We start from the raw sequence: 13670 nt of genomic DNA on the forward strand, positions 1-13670 counted from the left end.
GCACTTAGTTTATGAAACATAGATTGAGGCATTGTTTAATGTTTTGCCTTTCAAAACATTTTACATTTTAGGTAATCTTAAATCGTTAATCTTGACATTTTAGAATTAGTTATGTATGCTTGCCAGTTTGATTGATACATTTTGTTTCAATTATTATTTTTTTGTAATTGCAACGTTATTGCTGAATAGTGATACTGTTTTTGCCTGTGAAGTTGTGTGTTATAAATCGCAGGTCTCACACGGAGAAATAAAGGACTACAAATACCAGAAACACGAGCACGCTGGTTTTGGCGCGGGCGACGCGAGCGGCGGCCATCTTGCTTTGGCAAACCCTTTCATACGGTACGGGAGGAGACTCCGACTTCCTTCACTGAGCAAGCGTGCTTTGAATGAATTAAAATCTATATTTTTTGTCTCAAAACCAGACGGCTGGACGCTTGGAGCAAATTTAGAAACAAGACGAGGAATCTCCGGTCGTCGAAGCCACTCGATAGATATTGCGACCTCGGTGTAAGCGACAGTTATTTGAGCAAAACGCATTTTTTTGTGTGATGGCGACTGCAACCCCCAGCCGCTCAGCCGCCGGGACTCCCCGGCCGGCAGCGAGCACCCCGCTCTCCCCGACCCGCATCACCCGGCTGCAGGAGAAGCAGGAGCTCAGCCACCTGAACGACAGGCTGGCCGTGTATATCGACCGGGTGCGGGCACTGGAGCTGGAGAACGACCGCCTCATGGTCAAAGTCTCCGAGAAGGAAGAGGTCACCACACGGGAGGTAAGCGCTGGGCTTTATATGAAATGCACGGGGAAGGTAACCTGTATTTTTTGAAAGCGTGCTTCATCGCGATTGCACTTTTTTGTGAGTTTGTAGCGTGTGTGTGTAAGTGCAGATGCGTAACGTTGTATCCTAGAAGTAAAGACGGGATTCACGAAGTTGCATTCCACGCCCCTTGTTTTTCTTTCTCCCTTTTCCCTTTTGCTGGAAATACTTTACTTCCGATCGCATTAGATAACTCGCTGCTGCTGTCAGATCCCATATCTAAAACGGCTGGGTGCGTGTTAAGCCCTGTTGTGCACCGTGCCTTAGCAGATTATTACTTTCATTCAAATTCGCGCGGGTATGATCCCTGTTGCAGCTGCGATTTGATATCGTGTTATTGAGCAACACAACGAGTGCGCTTTCAATCTAACATGTGCACCCCCACCCCCGGCACGGGATGGGTACGGACCTTATCCCGGGCAACTCCTCCAACATATTTAAAGAACTGTTTCACTTTTGAAAAGTACACACCCGTGCATTGCTTTGTTACAGCGCTGTCAAACGTGTCATTGTTGGGTGGATTGCAGCGATCTGTGTGACATTGTGGCGGACAGCTGTGCATCTCCAGTTGCTTGAGGTTAACTTCTCTATGAAGATGCATCATGTCCTGAGGCTCGGTCTGCCCAGATGGTTCAGATCGGAAGCCCCTCTTTTTGTAATCCGCTCATATGGCTCAATCCTGACATGCATTCCCTTAAATGGACACAGTCACAGATCTGACTTATAAATAAATCTAGACATTATTTGTAATTGATAAGTGTGCCACGGTCTTTGATGAGATCTGCAGTGGATATCATGCATGTTGGTTTCAGATGAGAATTTGACACTTGGGGGCTCTGCTGGAAACTACGCCCTGGTGTTTTTATTGCCGACTCAAATAATAAGCGCTGTTTGCTCGGGAATGAAGTTGAACCTGTTGGTTTATGTGTCTGTATCTACCGACTTTTTAAAAATAAATGAAATTGGTTTGATCACAACCGCAATATAATGTTAACCTGACTACATACATTTAGTGCACATGCCTCACGTCTTTCCTGTTAAAGTGGTTCCAGGTGCTTTAACTGCAACAACAAAAGTTTATTAGGACTTGAACCTAACTCTGGGTGTGACCGTCCATGTGTGCAGACAACTCCAGTACTCAGCCTTGAGGGGCCCCCGACTTTAAATACACACACGCACATATGAGACCCTTATCTGGACAGGAGCCAAAGTCTACAGACCCAGCCCAGTTTTTCCCCTTGGTTTATTTCAGCAGTATTGTGACGTTATGTGACTTCTTCACCTAGACAGCTTTTTTTTTGGTTAATCAGCAGCATCTTAAAGAATGTGTTTTTCTTGCTTTGGTCATTTACTGTTTTTCAAACTGTGGAATTTGATTTGGGGGAGGGCACTCAAATGTTTGAGACAACTAAATAATAATAAAAAAACATTCCTCATTTATTAAACCATTCCTGCAAAAATCACAAGGGTCTGTGCATCAGCACAAGCTCAGGTTTCTCACCGACTGTGTACTTTACTGTTTAAGTTTATAAGTGGGAGAGTGCAGGAGGGGCTGCTGTGTGTCACAAAGTCCTAAGGTTAAGTAGGTGTGCCTTGAGCTTCAAAGGTTGGCAAACACAGATTTACTGCATGTAAATGTGCACTTACTGTATGGAGGTCATATAATATAGACACATTCTTGGTGTCTTAGTTGTTTTGACAGTACCAGGCCAATAAAGGCCTCTCGGAAGGTGCGGCTTCAGTGTAGGGTCCGATTGAAGGATGGGAGCTGTTCCAAACATCTGTGAGAGGAATTTCCAAGGAAATACGAGTTTTACAGGCAATTGGACAAAGATGCTGAAATGGAGATCTGGGGTTATTAACCCTTTACCTGCCCTTAATGGAAATAGATGCAAATAATAAAATGTTTCACGGAGCCAAACACTGACCGTAAGTAGTCATTGTCTGTCCAAACAAATAAAGCGATATAGAAAATGTCTCAAATGCACCTCTGCACATATGGTGTTAAAAAGTGCCTTGTACAGAAATGGCTGTAGATTCAGTGTTGGTGAATAAGTAAGCCATATGCTCTGGTGTGTTGTGGGTAAGGGCAGTGCACTGTCCCTGAGAGGAGTTTGCTTGTCCCCTGTAGGTAACAGGAATTAAGGCCTTGTATGAAGGAGAGCTGGCCGATGCCCGGCGTGTTCTGGACGAGACAGCCCGCGAGAGAGCCAGACTGCAGATCGACCTGGGCAAGGTGAACGCGGAACTGGAAGAGGTCACCAGGAAGTAAGTCACGCAAATTTCGTTTGATCATTTAGGAGCAGAATTGGAAAATGTAACATTGTTTGTTCATGAGTATTTATAAGTGCATAAGCAGATTCAAAATTGTATGCATGTGTGTTTGAGTATGTTGTCATGCAGTACTAGGTGAGGCACAAAATGGCTGCCCTGAAAGGCACTGCATTTCCCAGAATCCCTGCAGGATGAAGTAGCAGAGGGAACAACTGACTGGAGGAGCTGCCATGATTGGCCAGTGACTGTTTAAAAGTGGTTATTGGGGAGTTGGAGGCGTGGAGAGAGTAAGGAAAAGGAAATGGAAAGGGGAAAAAGGAAATACGGTCAAATAAGTTTGCTTATGGACTGGGACTTGACTTGGATTGCACTTTGCACTGGTTGCTGTGTGTGTGTGTGTTTTGCAGTCCTGTTTTGTTTGAGAGGAGCTTGGTTTTTCTTTGTTTTGGGTTTCTTTTTTTGAGCATTGCAAATGATAAACTCTCCTTCTTAAATAACTATATAACAAGAACTGTATTTAAAAAGCCCAGCACCATTGCCATCCCCTCATGGTGCCTTAATATGTGTGGTGTGTGTATATTTGTATGCATGTATATGTGTCTGTTTACTTTGCCCCAGTTAAATACAGATGTGAAGATTAAAAGTAAATGTTTATCATAAGATAACATTTTATTCAACACATTATATGTACTTCTGTTCTGTCAGTGCAAGGAATTTGTAATATTAGCCTTGCCTTTGGGATGGTTTCTGCACTTCCTGCATTAAGACTACACCAATCGCCCTGCATTCCCTCCCAGACTGTTTTACAACACTGTCAGTCATATGTGATTTAAGTGTTCTTAAGCTCTAATATATGGAGTACCTAGATGTCTAGATTTTCTAATTAATCATGCTGTTTGTATTGTAACCATGACAAAGTATACGTATATTTAAGCCCCTGGTTTTGTGGCTTTAAGTGACACATTTCCTGCCCCATGAAAAAAAAAATACAATAATGCATTTAACATCACCTAATGCAAAACTTTTTTTTTTAAGCGAGAGAGAGCGCGCACTGTTTTGCAGTGTTTACTGGGTTTCTAAGGAACTATCACAAACCGGAAGTGCAGCTGTCTGTGTTTCTCCTGCATGTGCACACTTGTGTGTGTAGAATTAGAATATCCGCTGATCAGCTAACTTGTTTTATCTTGTAGAGTTGCATTTTATACATTTTTATTGGCCAGTATTTCAGCCAATCGCTAAACCGTAAGAGATTTGCAAAGTGCATTGTTCTATTTATGGTGTCCTACTCATAAGACCTGATTATTTCACATTGAGCATTGGGTTGCGTGCCTCTACTGAAGGGGCACGTCATTGTGGTCTGTCTTGTCTTGCAAAGGTACACGTTGACTAACACCCAATTTCCTCTGCTGGTTTTGGTTGGCAGAATCGCACTCAAGGGGAATTTAAAGTGTGGGCTTTGAAACCACTATGTAATAGATGAGTCTTATGAACATGGTAATTTGTGTATTTGAGAAGGTGTTCTAAAAGAGAACTCAGTCAATACTCTCCCTTTGTTTACACAGAGACCACAAAACATGGCACTGAAGGTGTATTGCACAATGTATCCCTCTTGTCCTTCACTCTGGAAAGCAGTGTTGCATTTGATCATTGATCACCAATTTATAGTGTGTGGTTTATATTTATACAAGAAGTTTAGAATTCCAGTTTATCATCTTAGGGTGCCTTTGCCAACGTTTTCACAGGATCATTTACAAACATATCCTTATGCATCTCGTCTCCTTCAGCTATAAAAAGAAAGATGGAGACCTGGCAGCAGCTCAAGCCCGCATTAAGGAGCTGGAGGCCATGTACAACAAGAGTGAGGCAAGCCTCAACACTGCGCTCAGTGAGAACAGAGCATTGGTTGCAGAGGTTGCTGACCTGAAAGCCCAGCTTGCTAAGGTAGGATCCAGTTCAAGTGTTTGATTTACACCTATTTATATTGGTCCTACAAAGAGAACAGATGGTCATGAAGGGCCATGTTTTATAAAGTAGTGCAGGCAGTTGCCTACATTTTGTTCCTGAGTGGAAGTGACTGTAAGGTGTCCCTGACCTGTGTTGTTTTGTGTTGTTTTAGGTTGAGGATGCCCATGCAATTGCCAAAAAGCAGCTGGAGGCCGAGACCCTGATGAGAGTAGACCTGGAGAACCGCTGCCAGAGCCTGCAGGAAGACCTGGACTTCAGGAAGAACATGTTTGAGGAGGTACACCTCCATTACCTAAGTCATGAGTCTAAACTATCAAATGTCTGAGCTCAGTTCTAGACCCTTAACTGCTGACTGTAAGCAGGGGAGCAAAGGGCTGCGGTCCCAGCCTAAAGAGTGTGAGAGTGATATGGCTGCGTCTGTTGTTCCCCAGGAGGTGCGCGAGACTCGTCGTCATCGTGAGAAGCGCATGGTGGAGGTGGACACCGGAAAGCACCAGGATTACGAATTCAAGCTGGCCCAGGCTCTGCAGGACCTGCGCCGACAGCACGAGGATCAGGTGGCAATCTATAAACAGGAGCTGGAGACCACCTTCCAGGCCAAGGTACGCTGCCAGGACACTGACCGACAGTAATGACATCTATAGTCCTGTGTGTAGAAAGATCTCACTCTTAATCCTAATATAAAATGAGACGTGTAGCAAATTCCTGATTAGTGCCTGATCTCCATCACGAGAAGTACAACTGACCTGATCTCCTTGCCCCCCCTGCAGCTAGAGAACGCCAAGGTGTCATCGGACATGAACGATAAGGCTGCCAGCAGTGCTCGGGAGGAGCTGCAGGAGGCGCACATGAGGATCGAGAGCATGGGGTACCAGCTTGCAGCACTGCAGAAACAGGTAACACCTCGCGTTAGACCAAGACCATTAATCTTGAATAAACTACCCAGCCCTTGGATTGGATAAACATCCCAGCAGCCAAAAAGTGAAATGAGCAGCACGGCTTATGATTAAATACATTGTTTAGATTTAAGTTGCTTGCATATAGATAAGTATTCATAAACCCTACTGATGAGGCTCCCTTTCTGTGCAGTCCAGCGCCGCGGAGGAGCGTATCAGAGAGCTGGAGGACCTGCTTGCCGCTGACCGGGAGAAGTTCCGCCGCCAACTGGACGCCAAGGAGTGGGAGATGGCCGAGATGAGGGACCAGATGCAGCAGCAGCTCAACGAGTACCAGGAGCTCCTGGATGTAAAGCTGGCTCTGGACATGGAGATCAATGCTTACAGGAAGCTGCTGGAGGGCGAGGAGGACAGGTGTGGTCAGACAGTCACCCGTTCAGGGCTGCAGCCATGAGCCCCACTTCCTTTGACTGCACATACAGTGCTTATGAAACTCAGTGTTTGATGTCCATCTTCTCCCCTGTCCTTTGACTACATGCGCACCTATACAATTGCAACTGTGTAAATGTATCGTTTTAATAGAATTAGTACAACAGCTTAATATGAGGGGAGGAAAAGTTTTCCTATTTTGTGTTTTCTTTAGCCATTTTTTACATTGCAACCTTGTGTGAATGTCCCAGTGAAACAGGTCTAACTGGCTTTCAGAGGCTCTTATGAGGGCAACATATTTTGGCTTCCTCAGAAAATATCAGGTCACTGAGATCACCCCTAGGCATGTAAACTTACTATATTCTCGTATGGTCCTGTTTTAACATCTTGATTCTTGTGTGGTGTTGTAAAGTGACATCTCCTTATTTTCTTAGTCGGATGTTGAAATCCCACAGAGTAAAATCAGTTTTTGACAATTTTCTAATCTTTTCTAACTGCCATATTTAAAAGTGTTGGCCGACACACATTCAAGTGGCAGGCTGTTGTCTTGGTTTGCTCTCATGTGAAACCGTGACGTACTGAGCATGCCCTCGTCTCTCCCTGCAGGTTGAAACTGTCCCCCAGCCCCTCCTCCAGGGTCACGGTCTCTCGCGCTACCTCCAGTGGCACCGTCACCCGCACCTCCCGCACTAAGAGAAAGCGTGTGGAGGTGGAGGAGTCCGGCACCATCCTCCACCCCAAGTTCCAGATGACCCAGAAAGCAGAGGCCAGCGGGGGCATCACCATCGAGGAGATCGACCTGGAGGGCAAGTCTGTCACCCTCAAGAACAACTCTGAGAAGGTACGGAATAGGAAAGCCTGGTACTGGACGCTTGACTACAAAGGGACAGATGGATTGCGGTTCCTAAAGTCAACCCTCTACACCCGATGGGTTAAATTTTTTTCCCCTAAAACGCATTTTTGTTTTTCAGGACCAGTCTCTTGGCAGCTGGAGACTGAAGAGACAGATTGGTGAAGGAGAAGAGATTGCCTATAAATTCACTCCCAAATATGTCCTTAAGGCTGGACAGACTGTCACGGTAAGCAGTGAAGCCACGCCCCCCGTCAGAGAGAAATCTACTGGTGCCTCTCAACTGAGGTTGGACTGTGTGGGTAGAGGTTGGATGAGTGCCAGTCATTGATAAACTTATTTACATTTAAACTGAAGTAGAAACCTGTGTGTTTGGGGAAACGTGGGCTACAATTCAGTTGGGTGCTCTTAATGTTCGATATGTTATAGTGACTCAACGTTTTTACATCTGGTTTGGTGATATTGTCTTGTCTAGATCTGGGGTTCGGAGGCAGGAGTCTCTCACAGCCCACCTTCTGACCTGCTGTGGAAGAGCCAGGCATCTTGGGGAACGGGAGACGACATCCTGACCTTCCTGGTCAACTCTGACGGAGAGGTAGGCATCTCCGTGTGTGCTCCGACACGAACACTGTTCCGGCCCTTGTATAGCGCTCGGCATGTGATATATCCGGATCTTTACAAAGCATAACGGCGTCATTTAACATTCATTTCATACAGCTGCATTCCTAATGGTGTTATTTCATACATGTCGTATAACATTAAATAAGGGAGTGAGCCATATTTATTTAACACAAAATATTTGAACTTTAAGGGAGTGAGAGTGCTTAGAAAAATAATTTTCAAACATCACCTCACAGAAAGCAGAATCTAACACTTGTAAGTTTTCTTGCACTTGTTCCTGCTCGTTCTGACTGGTTCTGTCTTATCGCTGCTCTGATCAGAGTGTGTTTATCAGTCTTTCCTAAATTCATAACCACCTTCTGCTGTTATTTCCCTGTCCAGGAGGTGGCCAAGAGGACTGCAACTAAAACCGTGGTAGAAGTGGAGGATGATGAGGATGCAGAGTTTGGGGAAGAGGATCTCTTCCACCAGCAGGTTAGTCTTGGGGCTCAGGGGCAGAAACACCTCAAGCTTGTGATCTGTAGATGAGAGATTTGGATTCTTGGATTAAGTGCTCAGTTAGTGTAAATCATTTTACCCAATACTGCAGCAAGAGCAAGTCATTTAAACATGTTCCTGTCAATGAATATGGGGGGATTTCACGAAACGGGAGCTGGGCAGCTCATCGGCCTGCTGGAGAAAGTGTAGAAGGAGGAGAAGATTCAGCAAATGCAACAGAATAGCAGCAAGTTTGTATCAACCATGTGTATTAAAAACCTGCTCTTCTCATTTCCAGGGAGACCCAAAGACTGCAACCAGAGAGTGTTCAATTATGTGAAAGAGCAACTCCACTATCTTGGTTTATTTTTAATTTGTATTTTTTTTTTCTAGAGCCACTTAAATATTTTTGTACGTTTCAGTTTGTGTTCAACTGTTCGATTCTGGGTGCTTTTTTAGATTGTTTTTTTTTTTTTTTTTTTTTTTAAACCAAATAAAACTGCCCAGATTTTTAAAAGGACTTTATTTTTAAACAGCAGGTATCCTGAACACTATTGCGATGTCTTTTTAAAAGGTTGTAGATTACCAAAATTAGCTTTTTTTTCCCATCTAGTGCTGAACGCACTCAAAATTGTTACAAATCAAATCTGTGGTCTACAGCTTAGATAGCGGAAGGTACAGATGTCCGCATTAAGAGGAGCAGCATCCCAAAAATGCAGACTTTAGCAATCAGCTGTGCCTTCTATACATACTGCTGTCTAGGGTAAAAGTGCTACGACTCCAGGCCTTGATCTTTGTTTGCGGAGTTTGTTTTCTTCAGTAATGCAGTTACACCTGAGGCACATGTGAGAGAATCTTTGGTTTCCTTGCAAGGTGTTTTTTGGTTGCAAACATCTGCCTTTTTACAGCTGAATTTGCTATGAATAACATGTTAGCAGACTTGTCAGGCGACAGTGGAAGAATGTTGCTGCAGGCTAGAACAGATAGTCCAGCTGACACCTTCATGTGGAATAAATGAGGCAGAATTTCAGTTATACTACCCAGTTACTACTTTTTCTGAATTTTAATTGTCCGTTTGGTTCAGGGTTGAGTGACTGTCGCAGGAGGCATTCGATTTTATAATACTCAAACACACAGGTGTATATATATATTTTTTATATATGCATTTTTTTCTATTCAATTCTTCTATGTAATATCTGTCACCTTCCCTGTTCTAAGTTGTTGCCATCTCTGGAGCAAAAGAAAGGACACGATTGTTTGGAAAATGTTTTACACGGTGGCTTATGGATGTTATATTTTACCCTTTTTCGAAAGTTATAGATTGTTACTGACAGCTATTACATAGAAGCTCAGTGTAGTGGCTTAGTAGACTGGCTTTGCTGATGAAATAAACAGGGTGGAAAGGACTGGATTTCAGAGGGGGTTGAATGAGATCAACCTTGCTCTTGGGGGAGGATGAAAAAAAATTCTTTGGAACTGACATTTATAGACTCTGGAATTCCATGCCGGCAACATTCCAATGATGTATAAACTTGCCAAGGGACTGAAATCGGTGCAAAATACCACTTCTGAAAATCCAGTGCCTCTTATGCATGAAGAAAAATCTAAAATATATGCACACTTTAATATGACTAATGGTCAGTATCATATTAAACACAGTCATGGATACATCATTGATAAAATTGTTGAATGTTTGTCAGTGTTCATGATCATTGTGCACCATACTCATCAGCCTAGACAGTTGCTAGTTTAACAATATCAAGTCCCATGTGTTATTTCTATCTCAAACCGGGTGAAATAAGTAATTGAGCTGCACACAATAAAAGTTCTAGGCTGAACTAGAAAGACTTGTTCAAATGTTTAGTTTAATTCTTAGTGTAATTGAATTGGAAAGTTCTCTAAGCCCACTGTAGAGTTAAAAGCAAGTCTCCTAAATCAAATTGTCGAATTTGCTGTAATCATAAACATCGTGGCTATATTTGTCTATAATTCCATTTTTTTTTCTCATTTCAAATCATTCAGAAAATAACAGCTCATGAATGTTTCCACCCTGTTTCCACTAATGCTATTGAATATTCTAATATTATATTCAAATCATGGTTATCTATGTACCTTTTGTACATCTACAATTGTGTTTCTCAGGCAGATTTGATTCTTATGCACAAAGTATTCCGATTCAAAATTACTGACGTGGTTTAATTTCTCAATTGGTAAGTATCCTGCAATTTCTTTTTTGGAACTTGTAATGTAAATCCAATTTTATTTCTCTTGTCTAGTGAATGTATGAAAGTGCCCTGGTGATGGGTTCTCGGTATAGGATCATAGACCTGGGGATGCTGTCAAATGGAAGCTGTATTTTATATATTTTTAAAGTGAATGTATTTTGCATTGGCTGTCCAAAGAACATGACAAAATCTATTAGTGAGGGAGAACTGCCCATCCTGAATGATTTTGTACAATATCAATATATTTTTCTCTGTATTCTTCAGGATTAATTTTGAACTTGGATCTCGAAACTATTCCAAGTTGACTAGTTTAAAACCACCCTAAATGAACTGCATTATACGGGTGTCTGGCTGGCTGCTGTGTTTACACTTTCTCAGGATTTGGAAGGATGACTAAAATTGGCATTTTTTTTACAGTAGCGGTGTTATTACAATTTCTATATAAATTGTACCATTTCATTCAGGTCTTTTGTTTTACCCCTCTAGAGAAATCAAATTGGATTTGTTTGTTATTAAAACATTTAACTCTCTCACTTCAATACCAATCTTGGCCTGGGAAACAGAATTTGTGTGTCTTCAGATGCAATACTTATTTGCATTCTTATTTTTATTTTTTATTAAAATAGAATGGTATTTAAAAAAAAAAAAAGTGTTTGGGGATTTTAATCATGAATGTTCTCTGAAGATGGTAAAGTTTAGGTCGAAAATATAGCAATCGGACTGAGTGACCTCAGGAAAGAGGAGTAGTAAGATTTTAGATGTGTGCGGTGGGGGGGATTCAAACCATTCTATCCTTGCTGATACAGCATTTTAGTATTTCTGAAGTGAAGTACTTGATGTCCCCAACAAAAACAGGCCGACAAAACACTGATTTCAGGGTGAAGCATTGCTTTCTACTGTATACACTGAATGGGCAAATCTCACCGAATTCAGCTAAATATATTCTGTTAGACAATGTCCATTTCTCAACTGGCTTCATTATTCATAATATTTGAGCTGTGACAAGTTTTTCACAGCCCTGCCACCCCAGCAGCAGAAAGGTTCCCATCCGCAAGGCTAGTTTTATGCCAGTTTTAGGCACTTGTTCAGTGCCTAAAAGTACTGAACACTTTGGAAATGGCTGATTGGTTGTTTAGTTTGGACCGCCTCTGGATTTCTTTAAAACCTCGAAAGGTTATTGTGAATCATGTGAAAACTATGACTACTGTGCATCATGTAGCAGTGATGTGTGCACAAATCTAAAAGTGGAATTGGTGATGGCTGTCAAAAAATGGCTAATACATTTGTTCATGTAGGTTTTTTTGGGGACATGTATTATACTGTCAGATCGCTTTCAGGTTTTCCTAACTGTGAGTTTTACAAGAAGATGCCTTTCACCTCGGGGAGTCTTCTCCTGAAAACAGGTCTTAACGATGAAATAATCAAAGCTTCTGCTACTGCAGTAAAAACAGGGATTGTATTGTCAAGCGCTTTCCTTAAGCAGCCTTGATTTTGTCTTATTGTAATATTTCTGTATTCCAGATACGCAATACTATGAAGTGCACAAGATCTTTGTGCAGAAATGTGAAGTTTCGGCTGATTTTATTTAGACTTGTGGGGCAAAAAAAAAAGTATTTGAATTGACTTACATGCTTCATATACCTAAACTTTATCATTAATGTAAGAGGACTTTAGGGGGTGGGGCTGTGGGGGGGTGCATGCCAAAAAGTTGGGCTTTTTCTCCATTTGTTTTTTCCCCCCTCCCTCTTTCTTCCATTTATTTGTAATATACATTTATGACTGGACAAATTTTGTACAACACAATTCAATAAATGTTTTGCATATTATGTGGGTGTGTTTTTATGTATTGTGTATCACTGAATTTAATCTGGGTTCTCCATCACAGAACAAGCAAGTGTTTTATGGATTGAGTTCATGGACTTCATATAATCATATTGTAGGTTTTTAAATTGCGTACCCTGTCCGTGCAATCGACTTAAAATGACCAAGTCTGCTCCCAGCCTCTTGCACTGGGCTGTGGTGGCAGACAGAGCTACAGTATCATCTGTTACTGTTCAAATAAACCTCAAAGTGTGTCCAGTCAATGGAATCATTAAATAACTAGCACAAGTTGGAATAAATAGAAACCACCTATATAGCTTTACTTTACTAAAAGGCTGCTGTTGTAATAGCACTTACTACTATCGGTTTAAGTACTATTAACTGGGATTAGTCACCAGCAAAACTTGTGCTGGGGATTTTATATAAGAAACTGATCTGTATATTTTCAGAGTCTTTCAGATGTATTAGGATCATATTAAAGCTCTACAAATATGCATTTTAATGGGAAATGCTGTATTCTGACTAGTATTGATCCCAGTTTAAAAATCAGATTAATTAAAATAAGAATGTTGGAGTGGTAATTTGTACCACAGGGTGGCAGTGTTGGCAGATGGGTGGTGGCGTTCCTCTATAGACTTCACTGAGACCAGTGCAAGCGTTTGGTGCTGGAGACCACAACACCATGTGTGCGAATGTTATTCTTTCATAAAATTCTCCACACCTTCACTAATAGAATATTTCTTTCATGGTTCAAACTGAATCTTCAGTTTAGCAGAGCAGTGTCTCTGTCTCTGCGTTGTCGGAGAAAGACGTACAATTTTAGCTCAATATCTGCCTTTTGTTAGGACTGTGTTTTGCATCTGTCGTTGATTTTTGCGTTTAAGGCAAAGCCATCTAGTGAATTGCTATACAGCATACTTTGGCTCCACCCCCTCCAGAAAATGCAAATCCATATGTTTGATATCTGAAGTCCGGTACAAGTTTGGTACTGATAAAGACTCAGACATCACTTTCACAGTATCTGTCGTGAAATTTGGCTTGCACTTCAGTATTTCAAAGCCAAAGAGTATTAAGGAAGTCTAAGTGCATTTCAATGGGTGCACTTAAAAAAAATTAAGATCGCATCATTTTCTTTTAAATATACTCCAGTTTCGTGTTTCACTTTAATAGTCATTGTCTGCTCATTAAAAAAAAAAATATATATATATATATATATATATAATCTTGCTTTTGTTTTGAGGAATCTGAAGGGTTGCTCAGGACTGTCACTTCAGAATTCCTCCATAAAATATGC

General features: G+C 41.7%; 1 protein-coding gene across 1 annotated transcript; it reads left to right on the forward strand.

The window, feature by feature from the left end:
• The first annotated feature begins 308 nt into the window (after positions 1-308).
• Positions 309-12381, forward strand: lmnb2 (lamin B2). Its single transcript, XM_066696052.1, has 12 exons — positions 309-773; positions 2950-3086; positions 4877-5033; positions 5209-5334; positions 5489-5659; positions 5828-5953; positions 6147-6367; positions 6989-7223; positions 7354-7461; positions 7708-7827; positions 8235-8327; positions 8629-12381. Exons 1-12 carry the CDS (start codon positions 552-554, stop codon positions 8668-8670), a joined length of 1758 nt encoding a protein of 585 aa, XP_066552149.1. The 5' UTR covers positions 309-551; the 3' UTR covers positions 8671-12381.
• Positions 12382-13670: the final 1289 nt, after the last annotated feature.

The sequence above is a fragment of the Amia ocellicauda genome, chromosome 22 (assembly GCF_036373705.1).
Source record: "Amia ocellicauda isolate fAmiCal2 chromosome 22, fAmiCal2.hap1, whole genome shotgun sequence".
In the NCBI taxonomy this organism is placed as follows: Eukaryota; Metazoa; Chordata; class Actinopteri; order Amiiformes; family Amiidae; genus Amia; species Amia ocellicauda.